Raw genomic sequence first — 14,041 nt, 5'->3', positions numbered from 1 at the left:
ACCATCACAGCAAAGTAAGACTTTGGCTATTTCATGCAATTCATTTCACTCTGTCATTTATTATAAGGAATCGTGAATATGAGCAGAACAGCTGACAGGAAAGCTTAGGAGTTTGTGGAATTGCCATTTGGCATGGCCTATCCAAGTGTGTGTGTGTGTGTGTGTGTGTGTGCAAGGGGGGGGTGGGACGGGGATGGCTGCATTGTGTTTCCTGTGTCGCAGTTTACTGCTTTTTAGAGCAAGAAAAATGGGCTTATGTAACGGTCATGTGATTTAGCCAGAAATAGTGGTGGGGCTACAGCTGCCGCCTCTCCTCCTGCAGCTCAGTTTCTTGGCTTTTGGCAGCAGCCAGGCAGACACACTGCACAGTGCACACTACTCCTGCTAGCTCAGAAAACGACTTCTGCTCAGTCCTACAGGCGAACACAAAGTCTGCACTGTGGATGCAACAATGACAATGCAATGGTGGAAAATCAACCCGCAAATAAACTTAAACATGCAATAAAGTGCCAAAAACATTATCAGTTAATAAGGTAATCTAAACTGATTTAAAAAAAAAACATTCCCATGTTTGTTAAGTTAAATACTATATTGGTATTGTAGGTTTTAAACACATAGTAAAGGGTTAAATAGAGGTAACTGGGGTCACAGTGGCCCACAGGGATGCACCACCTGGGAGGTGCTATGATTGCACTTCGTTTGTCAAATAATCTTTAGAACCAGAAACAACATTTTAATTCTTCTCTCCAATTTCACATTTGAGCAGCTTTCTCCCGATCTGCGCTTATGTGTATCTCCCTACATGCATGTGTGTGCGCATACGAGGGTGAATAACTGTGTGTGTGTGTGAGCATGAGGCTGAGTGTGAGTGGGCCCACGGTGCTCAGAAGCTGGTGGACGTGAGAAAAAAAAAAGGATGAGAGACGTAGTCATAGAAGGAGAAGAGTGGACGAGGAGGAGGGTAGCTGTACAGTGGAGAGCTAGTGAAGCGGAAGGAAGCTCTCTGAAATGGGAGATCATTGGGTTTAGCTGAGGGCTAGGCAGGAGGCATGAGGGATTCTCCCCATGTTAGCATCACTGTCAGGAACTGTTTGAGCTGCAGCCAGTCTCCTGATTCCACCAAATCTCTAATGCTACATACTTTATGATACACTAGTACTTATACACTAAAGAAGGTGAGACCTAAATAGACAGTATTTCTACCTTCATAGTCATAATACATATTTAACTTTTAGAGATTCTAATATCTCTTGCTTTTTATCTCCTCTTTGCACTCTGCAAAATGTGTTCTGTTTTATACATCCTCTCTGCCAGTTAAGTGGACTGAATATACACATTATTTTACTGTATTTCTCTATAGGTCAGCACAACTACCTGTGTGCCGGGAGAAATGACTGTATCATTGACAAGATCAGAAGGAAAAACTGCCCAGCTTGCCGTGTACGGAAGTGTCTCCAGGCTGGGATGAACCTAGGAGGTGAAGTGTCACGACCTTGTTCTAAATTTGCCCTCGTCACATGTCTCTGTAACTGCATTTGTCCCATCAATCCTGTAATGACAGATAGATATAATAAAAGAAGTACAGCTGGAGTTACGAAAGGCCAAAGCAATTGAATCACTAGTTGTGTGTTTATAGTATGGTTAAAAAATACAGTGATGATAGATGTAAATATACTTCAATTCGGAAAGAATTAAGACCAATACGGTGTTCAGTGAAGACAGAAAATACAGTTGGGAATGAAAAAAACAATCTAATCTATATCTTGTAGGAATAGCATTAGTCTCGGTTTATGTTAAAAACTATCAATTGCATTCTTATAAAGGCTGTTGTTGTGTTTCCCACAGCCCGCAAATCCAAAAAGTTGAAGCTGAAGGGAGTCAGCGAAGACCTGCAGAGCTCTAAGGATGGCCAAACTGCCACAGGTGGCGTTGGAGGCAGTTACCTGACCTCGGAGAAGGAGCTAAATTCCAGTGCTGCCAATGCCCTAGTGCCCCACGGGCCTGGGGTGGTCACACCTTTTCTGTCGCCCTCCATCTGCAGCGTGTTGGAGCTCATTGAGCCTGAAGAGGTGTACTCTGGCTATGACAACACACTGCCCGACACAACTGACCACTTGCTGTCCAGTCTCAACCGCCTGGCTGGAAAGCAGATGGTACGCATGGTGAAGTGGGCCAAAGTACTTCCAGGTTAGTGGACATACTCTACTCAACTGTAGTGTATCTCACTTCTACTCTTGAATTCAGAGGTTTTTGATGCTGTACAATGTGTCAAAATAAACTAGAATTCTGCGTAATAGAATCAATATGATGAGTGGTAAAGCATTTAATCCATATCTTCATTCTTGATCTCTTCAAAGATTTAACTGCTTGGTTTATTAGAGTACAGTTTAATTTTTTTTTTTTTCATTTTAGGCAATGAATTTTTTTTCTAGGCTTCAACCAGATTAAGAGCTAATCCCATTTCTCCATGAATATTTAATCAAATTGAAAATTAAAAGACAGTATTTACATTCCTGCTGTTAGATACTGCAGTTGACAGTTTTGTGCACGTCTTTGTATTTTCTGCTTTATACATTTTTTGTAAATGTTTTCTAAAAATGTATAAACAAGTTTCCCTCAAAAGACAGTAGTAGAAATATTGAAAGGTGGCTCACAGGTATCTCATTGAGCCTGTTTAATTTGCTGAAATACAAATATTTGATACCTCCATGGTGTCTGCTTGCCACATCCGGACGTATAAATAGAAGCCAGACAGAAGGGTCAAAATAAGTACCTTCGACTTTCAGATATGCCTCTGCCTGCAATTTGGGTAGTTTTGGGTTTGGGATGATAAAACTCACATTAGAGACCAGAGGAGTCCCATTACCATGTTTTTTTTTTAAAGGTTTGAGCAGCTGCATAATGACCTGTAATAAATCCAGTAGAAGGTCAACACTAAACCTATTGCATTTAATAACCTTCTAAAGACTCCTGGAAGATTTTAAATAAAAAATGTAAACTTTTTAATGCATATGAGTTATTTTTGATGTATAAACATACCCACATAAAGAATAGTCGTTAGGCTTTGATAAAACACTAGTGCCCTTTGCTTTGCATGAAGAGGATGTTCTTTCCAGAGTTTGATTGAGCGTTTGGCTTGTTTCCTGTTTGACTCTATTTTGGGAGCTTTTAAGAAAACGTGCCAATAACCGGAGGCCTAGTAAGATTTACATAAAACAAGACTGGGTGAATGCTTGTCAGTGGTTATCACGTTGGCACAAAATCTGGCACAGGCAGGCACACCTTAGCAGCACATATCCAAACAAAACAAAAGCCGGAAATTAAATAAATCTGAGAAGTTGGAATTTGTTCCAAATTATTACTGCTTGACTTGTTTAGTTTTTAAAAATGATTAAGCCCAAAACTAATAAATCAGTATATCAGCGGTACATGTTAAAGCATTGCTGTTGCCTGATCCCCCCATTATGTCTGATGTTTGTGTTTTTGTGCGTTAGGTTTCCGGGTCCTGCCCATAGAGGACCAAATCACCCTGATCCAGTACTCGTGGATGTGTTTGTCCTCCTTTTGCCTCAGCTGGCGCTCCTACAAACACACAAATGGACAGATGCTCTACTTTGCCCCTGACCTCGTCTTTAATGAGTAGGTCTACACTTCTAGATTTCCAATAACTCACTACCCTGTTGTTGATACTTAATTGGTTGAAGTGCTCTGTCCCTCTGCAGAGGGTCAAGAATCGTTGAGCTTTTTCTGAATTAATTAGAGATAAATACCTTGGATGTTATGTGTTTTTTAGCATAGTAATGGAATAATTTGTCATCTTTGCAATTTTATAACTTTACTAATGGGTTTAGAGTTTGTCCATTAAATAAGAAATGTAAGAATGCAGTGTATTTTCTAAGTGTGTCATTGTAGTACAGAAAACTGAACTGGCCAGGCTACATTGAGTTTTTGTAGTACTGATGTTGCCTTCCCCCAATGTCACAATGCACTTTAAACAAGGTCAAAATCTTAAGAGCAGAGTTCTGCTGCTTCACAGGAAAACGCAGTACGTTTGTCCTTTTTTTTTATGGTTCTATAATTGCGGCACGAAAAAAAAGATCAAAGCTATGTTGGTACATTGGCAGTTTATTTAATCTGTGTTAATTTGTATGAACAAGGGGATAAGTGGAAAGGTGCATGGAGGCCTTTTAATCTGGTCGGAGCCGCAGCTCACGGCCGATGATAAATGGAACGTTATGGAATAAAGGCAAGTGAAAAATATAAACCTCTGTAGGCAGCCTGTGTAGAGGCGAAGGATCAATCAGGGCCAGGTTTAAAAGCTCCAACTAATAGCTTGGATAAGTCAATGTCAATGGGTCAGTCTGTCCCAAATAAATAAACAACTGAACCCAGCAACAGCGTGAAGCACAGCAGCAAACTTCATGCATTTACATGTCCCAGAGTTCTCATTTTGCAGTCATAATTTGCCACTTTTATGTCTAATAGTACAGGAGTTCTAATTAACAATCTTATAAGTTTATATGTAACATTTTTGGGGGATTATCCGAAGCCTTTGTGAACATAAAAAATACATAAATAAACATGATATGGTAGTAGTTGAGAACATGTATTTTTTTTTAGTACATTGTTAAAAAGACGATGGATAAACCTTTAGTTGAACAACAAAATTCTTCAAATTGGTATCCAAAGATTCGTCCTATTAGTTGACATCAACTCAACAGTCTAAACTTTATTCACATATTTAGACTGGACACATTTGGTTTGATAAATGTGAACCAGAGTTTGTTTCCCTGATAATCTGGAACAAATTCTTTGTCTGAATATACCCAAGCTGACCCTGGTCCGGGACCAGGAACCGCTCTATGACCCTTTTTTTGAGGTGGTCTCCCAAATGGACAAAGCTTCAGTTCACTCTGGGTTTCCTCAGTCCAAACCAAACGCAAGGTTCAGGACTCAATCTGGACAAATTAAAAGAACTTGGTCTGGACCAATGGACCTTTTTTTTCCCAGTCTGAATACACCCTAAAATGCTGGCAGAAAACAAAAACCAGTCTGCTCAGACAAAAAGAAAAAAACAAACAAAAAGACAAGTGTTAAAAACAAGATATGAATCTAAATTTCATCCATCCATCATAGTTTTCCACCTTCATCTAGAATCAATCATCAGAGACTATGATTCAGCATCAGTTCTGCAGAATTTCAAAGTTTGAAAGAGAAACTAGCTTCAAAATTTATGAGCTCAATCTCAACTTACTCCCACATCTTTTAGCTTTTTCTAGGCATTAAAAAGGTTCATATACCATTGTGAGCACCTGTAGAATCCCCTCTAACCTTTATTGAATCAAATTCTGGATTGTTTCATATTATTTTAAAAAGTGTATTTTTAAAGATTACTTGTTCACTGAAACTTTACCTTAGAAAGAGAAAAATCAGTTTGGGAAAGAAACTAAAAAGACTAAAACACAGGTTCACACAAAAAAACTCTGAAATGTAGCTAGTAGAGAGGAAAAGAAAGAGATCGCTTTCCTTTTTTTATTCCTTTCCCAAACCAGCAGCTCATTTTGAGCTGTGATTCAGCAAAATTGATTTGAGCAAGAGACAGAGAAAAGGGGGGTACAATGTGTGAAGAGTTTGGAAAGTCCAGCCCAAAGTTTCATGAAATGATAAATTTATTCTACACTTTGAAAAACAGTTCTCCCAGTCACAGAGAGAGCTGCTCAGCAGAGAAAGCTTTCGCATGTGAGGGATGTTGTACAGTTGCAGCAAGACATGTTTGAGTTTCTGATGCTTTCAGAGAAACGTTTATCCGTTCAGAGGCTAAAGTGACAACAGGGTGCACTGTTGTTAACCTAGATGGTCGTTTTATAAGACACTTTTAAACTTGCTACCAGTGTTTCAAATTGGTTTGATCTTTATTTTCTTCACAGAAGAAAATCAAGTTTCCCTGATTCAATGCAAAAACAGCCCCCTTAGAAGTAAGAATTCTCTACCCTGTTGGCAGATTTTCTTTAAATGAGCGAAAAAAGAAAAATATATACATAATATATCAACCAATCATGTTAGAAACATGGTTACATGTTTTCTCAAACTAAGATTAGTTTGCTTTCCGAAAATTTCTTGATAAGATTATTTTTCTTGCAAGACAGAATATTAGGTGATTTTTCTTCAAATAAGGGTCTTTTACTTCCTTCAGAATCCGTTTTTTGCATAGAACAAATACTGTACTGAAGTTAAGAGAGAGAAAAAAATAGACATTGATTTTATTTTGTAAAACCTTTTGTAAAAATGTTGTAGACATGTTTCTAAATTTCCTTTGTGCATAAAGTATGTGTGTGCGGCGGCCGCAATCGGGCTTGAAATCACACAACCCTCCGTAAGAGTTTCTATGGCGACGACGGTGCAAGCTGAGGTCCTCTGTCATCTGTCACTGTCCTGAAAAAGTGCTTCATCTGCGCTGTGGTACTGTACACAGCGGCCTGCGATCTGAGAGGACTTTGGTCTTCTGCTCTTCGTCCAGATGAACCCGTTTCTGCTGCAAGAAGAAACACTTTCACTTGGAGCTTTAACTAACTTGATTGGAGCAGAGTGGGGAAAAAGCCCTTCAAATTGAAATGCATTAAAAAGGAAGTAGTAACTGAACTGTCCAGCTGCTTGAAAGAGGTCTAAGGATGGATCCCAGCTGATGCTTAATTCAATGGTTCAGGTTTTGGTATTTGCTGGATTTTAATTCACTAGTTTTTTTCATTTTGTTTTCAGGGATCGGATGAGACAGTCAGCCATGTATGACCTGTGTCTCGGCATGAGGCAAGTGAGCCAAGAGTTTGTTCGATTGCAGCTGACGTATGATGAGTTCCTCTCAATGAAAGTCCTTCTACTTCTCAGCACAGGTAGGTATCAACCAGACCTGTCTGTTTAAAAAACTGTCCAAAATTCCACTGACAAACAACTGTCCAAGAACACTGAACACCGTCGTCTAAATTTACCAGCAAATGCTTTTGAAAGGGAAGTTGTGTAATTCCAAAGGCTGAAAATTACACTCAACAAATTTAATGCAATCATTTGAACAGGTCAGGAACACTGCGACATTGTTCTCTATCAGAGGAGACTTGACTTTGCCATGGAAATGTTGGCATACTGACGGTGTCCAGGAGCAATGCTGAGCTGTCAGAGCTCAGGTTCGGCTATGATGTGCTGAGAAGAGGTGGAAAACTGTTGTGTTGTCTGACCAGTCATTTTTACCACACCATCTGAGTAGGAGAGGAGAGGGGCCATCTGGCTTTTTAACAGCTCACAGCTCAAACGTCAGCAGTCATGGGGGATGCATTATTTCACATGATGGTGACGCATGACAATCAAACCTCTTCAAAAGCACAATTAACACGGAATAAATCATTGTAAAAAAATGTGCTACCATGTCAGGGATTTAGACCGAGCTTGTTCCAAAAACACAACAGTGCACCACACCCTGCTTTTATGGGCGTGTCCCACTGAGCTGCAGCATCTTGCAAATTGCAAACAGCACTCCTGTCTTAAGGTATTTGTTTAAATTCACGCTGTATAAGTGGCAGAGCCACTTGGCCTCATTTGGGCAGTTAATTCATCTTGAATCTGTTTTAATGAGTTTTTATGAGTAAAAAACTCAAGAAAATTTGAAAAATGTGAGTCCGGCATGACCAACTGTTTCACATGGCTAACTCCTGCTCTCCTGCTCCATAGATACAAGTTTCTGTGGTGTTAAGCTCGTCACACTGCCCTCAGCAACGCTCGTTCAAGCGGGCACTTCCAATGAAAAGTCTATGTAAACTCACATAAATGAACATTTCAGGCCTCCGTGCTGAAAACTCCTGAGTCCACACTTGGCTACACAAGTTCCTGCAGCTTTTTTTGGGCTCTAGGTACAAAATACACGTTGAGAGTTAAACCAGGTTTGTAGGTGCCATGAATTAAGTGTGGTCTTCAGTATGGTGAATGAATAGAGATTTGATTTGATTATAGGCCATTCAATAGGTTATCAGCTGGTGGGTCACATGTTTGTGGGCGGTGACATTAATTGACAAAATCTAACCATGGTTTTTCCCCGCTGTAAGATGGAAGGGGGGGTGAGCTGGGTTGCCGTATTTTTTGTTGACCGCTTTATACGTTTTTGTGCTTTTTTCTTGATTCCTTGCTTTTTCTCTTTTTTGATCACAATATAGTAAGTGGATTTAATTACCTTAATTTTTCCTTATTAAAACTTCAAAATACAAACTTCGTTAGGCTCTATGGTTTTTTAAACGCGTCATTCAATACCCGGACCCACCCAGCGTCAGCCTCTCAGCGACTGTTTGGTTTTGAACAATTGAAGTCGCTACAAGGTTGATCTTTGATCAATCAGGGACTTGAATTTGGTAGTGACATATAGATGGTGTCCCTTTTAATTAACGAAAGTGCCAACCATTTTAAAATTGATCATGGAGGAGTTATTAATAATTTGTGAGATTTGCACCACTTTGACATTTTGCACTAAGCCTCTTCCGTCACATGCCTGGTGTGTCCATAGCTCAACATTTGAAATGCATGTGAACAGGAGGCAAAATGAGCTGTGATTGAGAGGTGAGAGTTCTGCCTTTTTTTGCATTTATTTTTTTATTTAGTGTGTAACTTTGCTTAAATGTGCCAGCCCAGTGAGTGCACATATTCTGGTTTCCAATCTATTAATCCTTTTAAAATCCGAAGAACCAAAAATATGAAAAGAAGTCTGCCAAACAGCTAAATTGACCTCTCTTTAGATCAAGTGTAAAAAAACATTTCAAAGCACACTAGCATCTTACATCTAGGAAGAGACAAAGAGCATTTTCTGTCATGGATCTTCTTTGGAATTTTCCCTTCTTTTGTATTCCAGTAGCATGCTAGCCATGCTGATTTTGATTAGACTAACTGTAAGTCGTGTAAATGGTTGTTTGACCCGAGCTAGTTTCTTGGTTGCAGCAGGAGTAGCTCCTTCACACTAAACTATGGAGGCTGTGCAAAAAAATGGAAGGATATAGAGCAGGGCTGAAAGTACGGTCTGGCAGAGGTACACCATACCGGCTGGAAGATCAGCTGCTCTTTACTGCTTTATTCAGAAGCAGCTACAGGATGCTGCTGCTAAAACTGTGAACCAGGCCGCACTTTATCTCATTTTAGCATCTTTGTGGTTTTTGGTATCATCATTAGAAAATATACTCTACATCCCTCTCTCCCCTCACGCTATCCGCTAATTCTGTGCCCCCCCTTCCCCCAAACAATAGTTATGTGTCGGTCACGAAAAAAAGAGGCTATTTGGGTAAATCAATTCATCGATTAACCATTTCACCCATAATCTGCATTTACTGCTTTTAAAAAATGCATGTAGATGAAACTTATGGTGCAGGCATAAACAAAAATCTATTTTCACCCCTGATGTAAAGACCTTTAAACGTTTTTAAATGTCTTTAAATCTTAAAAAACAAAGCAAAATTACTTTTTTTTAAAAACTATTCACTCACCTGTAAAGTAAATATACCACATAATATATTTAGACGTATGTTTAAGTTGTCTGTGCTTTACCAGAAAGTTACTTCAGGTGGATATAAAGTATTTTTGCCACAAACCTTTTCTTCTCTGTAATCTGCAGGCACCGTACCTGCATGTCATGTTTCTGTTGACGAGAATTTCTCTTTGCTGCAAAGATGGATATGGTTGTATTCCGGTGGCAAAGACGCTCAGCGTCTTCCACCTTTCCTTACCAAAAAGACTGCCTTTCATAGAAGATTTGATGTTCTGTTCCAGCGCACACCTTTGAGAAAGAGCTGGCAAAACCTGCTCTCCTGGCGCCTACGCTCATGCATTTATAAAGTATCAGAGATTACTCTTTAATCTTACTCCTGGTAATCCTTTAACAGAGATTTCAACTGTGAAAACACTCTTGATGTTGTGTGTGCTGTGACATTGTAGCACACCGTAACTGCTAAAGAAAAGGCACGGTAAGCAAGATTTGCATTGACTTGTTGCCAAAAAATATTTTTAGTTTGTTCCTATTCTGTGTCAAAAATGATTGAAGACTTCGTTTTTTCTTAGAATAAAGACAAATTTGACCTTGTAGAATCCAGAATGGAAAAAGCCACACGTTTTTCCTAAAAGAAAAAAAAAAGACAAATTTAGCTTAATAACAGAAGAGGTGTCTGTTAAGGTTTGTTCTGCTGATATCTGGAGGAACAGAACTGCATAACTACTGATGCTGTGCTGCAGAAGCAAAAGGGGCTTCCTGAGTGTAAGCGAGCTCACCATTCGTCAATTTGTTGTCAGAATTTGAGTGAGTTTGAGTGTTTGTCTGCTGTTTTTTTTATGTCAACTCTTGTAGTTTCTGCATTGTTATTGCATATGCTGCAATCATGGTTTGATAAAAATAGTTTAAAAAAAACACCAAATGTTTGTCTTTTCTTTTCCCTCTGCAGTCCCTCCTACTAAGCTTTTCTCATTGTTGTATTGATTAGTCATCTTTTTAAAGTACTTTTACTAAGAAACATTTTAACCTTTTGGGTCTTCAAAGAGTTTTCTAGAGCTGTGGTTTCCTTGTGACTTCCAAAATGAAGCAGGTTTAAAAAGGAAAGTAACTGAAGCCAAGTCTGTTCAACAATAGGTGGCTTGTTACACAACCAAGTCAGTCCCCATGTAGTGTGTAAAACTTTTATATTAGAAATAATTGTTTTATGGTTCAACAAACATGTGTTAGAATAACAATAATATCTATAACAGGCAAACAAAAGTTACAATTCTTATGAATTGTACCTTTTTTATATGCAAGTTCTAAAATTAAGTTTATGCTTAAATAGTAGCTTTATAATCTGATTGATATGATATTGAAAAGACTTGTTTTTTATTCCAACAAACATCTGTCTTGTGTGTCTCTCCTGTTCTCCCGTTTTTTGAAGCTTTTCTGATGATATTGTTGCCGGCCACCATGGTGATGATGACCATGAGCTGGAAAAATGGCCATCATATTAACCCACTCCATTCATTCACTTCAATTATCTGTTTTACAGTTGTCAGTTTGGAGTCACGGTAACACACCACCTACATTTTTTTATCTAGAATCTTCAAATGTGTGAAATAACTTTACACGGTTATGGCGTAGACATAAATATTCTCAATCAATGTCTATGCCATCACCCATAAGATCCTGAACAGGAAAAATAAAGCCTGAAATGACCACAGTGACTGATGTTTACTCCGTTCAGTGTTCTGTCATTGTGGTAGAGTGTCCATCCTGTGACTGAGATGCTGTGGGTTCAAATCCATGATCAGGTCATACGAACCACTCCAAAAACGGAACCCAATGGGTCCCTAGGGTTGGATTGGAGAGTTAAACCACTATATGGTTACTGTATTTACTGCACTATAAAGGGCACTTAAAAAACTCAGAACTCTATTTAGGTCAACTGCTCCCTTTTGCTTCATGCCTCTGGTGGTCTTGTGAGGAACAGCAACATTTGGAACATGAGTGTTTGAACAAAAGGAATGGGCTTGGTTTACATGACCAGCTGCGTCTCTGATGAAAGTGATCCTGTGTGTCAACAGCTTTTGTCTGCAAATGCTGAGAAGTCCAATAGAAAACCCGTTTGCAGCATTGAAATGCCAAAGTTAGCAGATTTTTCTGGCAGAATTGAGCTTTTTGTGTATGTGACATTGAACAAACCATGTTAGTGTAGAAACTCTTTTACTACTTGATTATTTAAGCATTTTGTAACAGTTTCCCTTTATTTCATGTTATGAAACAGCCAGCGAGCTTGGATTTTTTAGGTTTCAGTTTGTTGGTGCTGGAACCTGGCCTTCACACATTTGGCTTATTTTAATTAATCCAACTGTTGCCTGTCAGTGGCAAGAGGAAGGAAAATCTTCACTTTGAATCAACCCACCATACTTAAAAGCATGTCCATCTCAGCATGTGTCATTGGCTAGTGTCTGTCGCTGCTCCATTTCTCCTTGAAATCCTAAAATATTAAAAAAAAAAAACTTTATGCTTCTTATGCCGTAAAAAGGGTTTTGTTTGCAACGTTTGCATGTGGGTGGTATCAGTGGCGGCTTCCGGCAGCATTTCTTCCACTAGGTTGATATTTTTCTCAAAAAAAAAAATGTCCCTTTTCTACAAGATGTGCTGCCTACAAAAAGAAAAAAAAAACGCAACTTTATAGGTAATGAAGATGATGTTAGCTAAGTCGAAAGGCAGAGAAACAAAACAAAAAAAGGGCTGCAGAGCAGTGCTACATATCAAGGGTGAGATGGAGGAATTGAGAGCAGGGAGGTGCTGGGGAGAAAGAGACAGGTGCACAGCTATGGGGAGAAAGAAAGAGAATACAAAGTGAGTGGTGGGATGGCAGAGCTGCTCCTTCTGTTGCTGTGGCCTCCCTTTCCTTTCCTCCCTGGTCATCTGGAGGTTTTCCAGAGAGCCCTGCTGTACTTAATAAAGGCTAGTCGAGCACAAGGCAGTCCTCCAAGACCTGCTATTTTACTGCACTTCCTTGAAACCCAGGCTAGAGTTCAAAAAGAGATGCTTTGTATTAAAAAAAAGAGAGGGAAGAATGCAAAATCAGGAGCCGGGATTTAAAAAAACTTTTTTTATTATCCCTGCTGTGGTTATCCTGTTCAGGGAAAATAGAAATGTAAAATTGCTTTTTTAGAATGTTCTATTTTATTTTTATTTTTTTTGGTCAAGCTCTCAGTGAGTTTTCTGTGCTTTATAAAGGCCTTGCAGAGTACTTTACATTCACCAGCCACTTTATTAGCTACACCTTGCTAGGACCAGCTTGAATCCCCTTTTGCCTGTAGTCCTCTGTGGCATAGAAGCACAAGAAAATATTTGCCACGTCATTAAACCACCACCACCTGCCTGAACCATACAAAGCAGGATTGATCCATGCTTTAATGATGTTGATGCCAAATTCTGACCCTACCATCCAAATGTTACAGCAGAAATAGAGACTCATCAGACCAGACAACATTTTTTCAATCTTCTATTGCTCAATTTTTGTGAGTCTGTGTGAATTGTAGCCTCGGTTTCCTGTTCTTAGCTGACAGGAGTGGCACCAGATGTGGTCTTCTGCTGCTATAGCTCATCTGCCTCAAGGATGGACGTGTTGTGCGTTCAGAGATGCTCTTCTGCAGGACCTTGGTTGTAACCAGTGTTTTATTAGACTAAATGTTGCCTTTCTATCAGCTGCAAACAATCTGGCCATTCTCCTCTGACCTCTGGAATCAACAAGGCCTTTCTGCCCACAGAACTGCTGCTCACTGGATTATTTTCTCTTTTTGGACCATTCTCTGTAAACCTTAAAGATGGTTGTGGGTGAAAATCCCAGTAGATCAGCAGTTTCTGAAATACTCAGACCAGCCCATCTGGCAACAATAACTTTGCCACATTCAAAGTCACTTCAATCACCTTTCTTCTCCATTCTGATGTTCGGTTTAACTGCAGCAGATCGTCTTGACCATGCCCGCATGCCTAAATGCACTGAGTTGCTGCCAAATTTGTGGTGACTAGCACTTGGACAGGTGTGCCTAATAAAGTGGCCAGTGAGTGTGTGTTCCAAAGGAAGCAGAATTATCTGAGGAACTGAATGGAGTTACAGTCATTCAGATATATTCATGTTTGAACCTTCCAGAAGGAGAAGCAGTAAATGTTTATACAGGAGGGGTCAGAACTTGTCAATTGAGTAAGTACAGCCGAGTGCGTGCCTCTGGGTGGCTTTGTAAAAGTGTATTTGTACGCTAGATTGCATAAACAAGCAAAACACAGAGAGGAAGAAAGCAGAGAAACAAGAAAAGAGACAAGAGCTGTTATTTCTCTCTGACCTTGGCTAAGGTTTCACTGAGCCTGCGGTGTCTCATGACCCCGTTTGGATTGGATACAAAAGCGGTCGCCTATTCAAACCAGTTACGCTCGTTGTCTCGACACAAACATGCACCACATCCCTTCCGAAAATCCACGTTCTCTGTTCTTTTTTGCTTTTCCCTGTAAAAGCTGGTGATCTAAGTTGCAAAGAGA

At 39.5% G+C, this 14,041-nt stretch overlaps 1 protein-coding gene across 2 annotated transcripts in view; it reads left to right on the top strand.

Moving 5' to 3' along the window:
• Positions 1 to 14,041, top strand: part of nr3c2 (nuclear receptor subfamily 3 group C member 2) — an 84,824-nt gene that overhangs the window by 60,628 nt on the left and 10,155 nt on the right. For both annotated transcript variants that reach the window (XM_023964762.1, NM_001163129.1), the window contains 4 exon segments: positions 1,361 to 1,477; positions 1,846 to 2,187; positions 3,495 to 3,639; positions 6,757 to 6,887. In XM_023964762.1, coding sequence (XP_023820530.1) covers positions 1,361 to 1,477; positions 1,846 to 2,187; positions 3,495 to 3,639; positions 6,757 to 6,887 — 735 coding nt within the window.

This window comes from Oryzias latipes, chromosome 1, assembly GCF_002234675.1.
Source record: "Oryzias latipes chromosome 1, ASM223467v1".
Lineage (NCBI taxonomy): Eukaryota > Metazoa > Chordata > Actinopteri > Beloniformes > Adrianichthyidae > Oryzias > Oryzias latipes.
The sequence above is the reverse complement of the archived record's forward strand: the minus strand, read 5'-3'. Positions and strand labels throughout refer to the sequence as shown.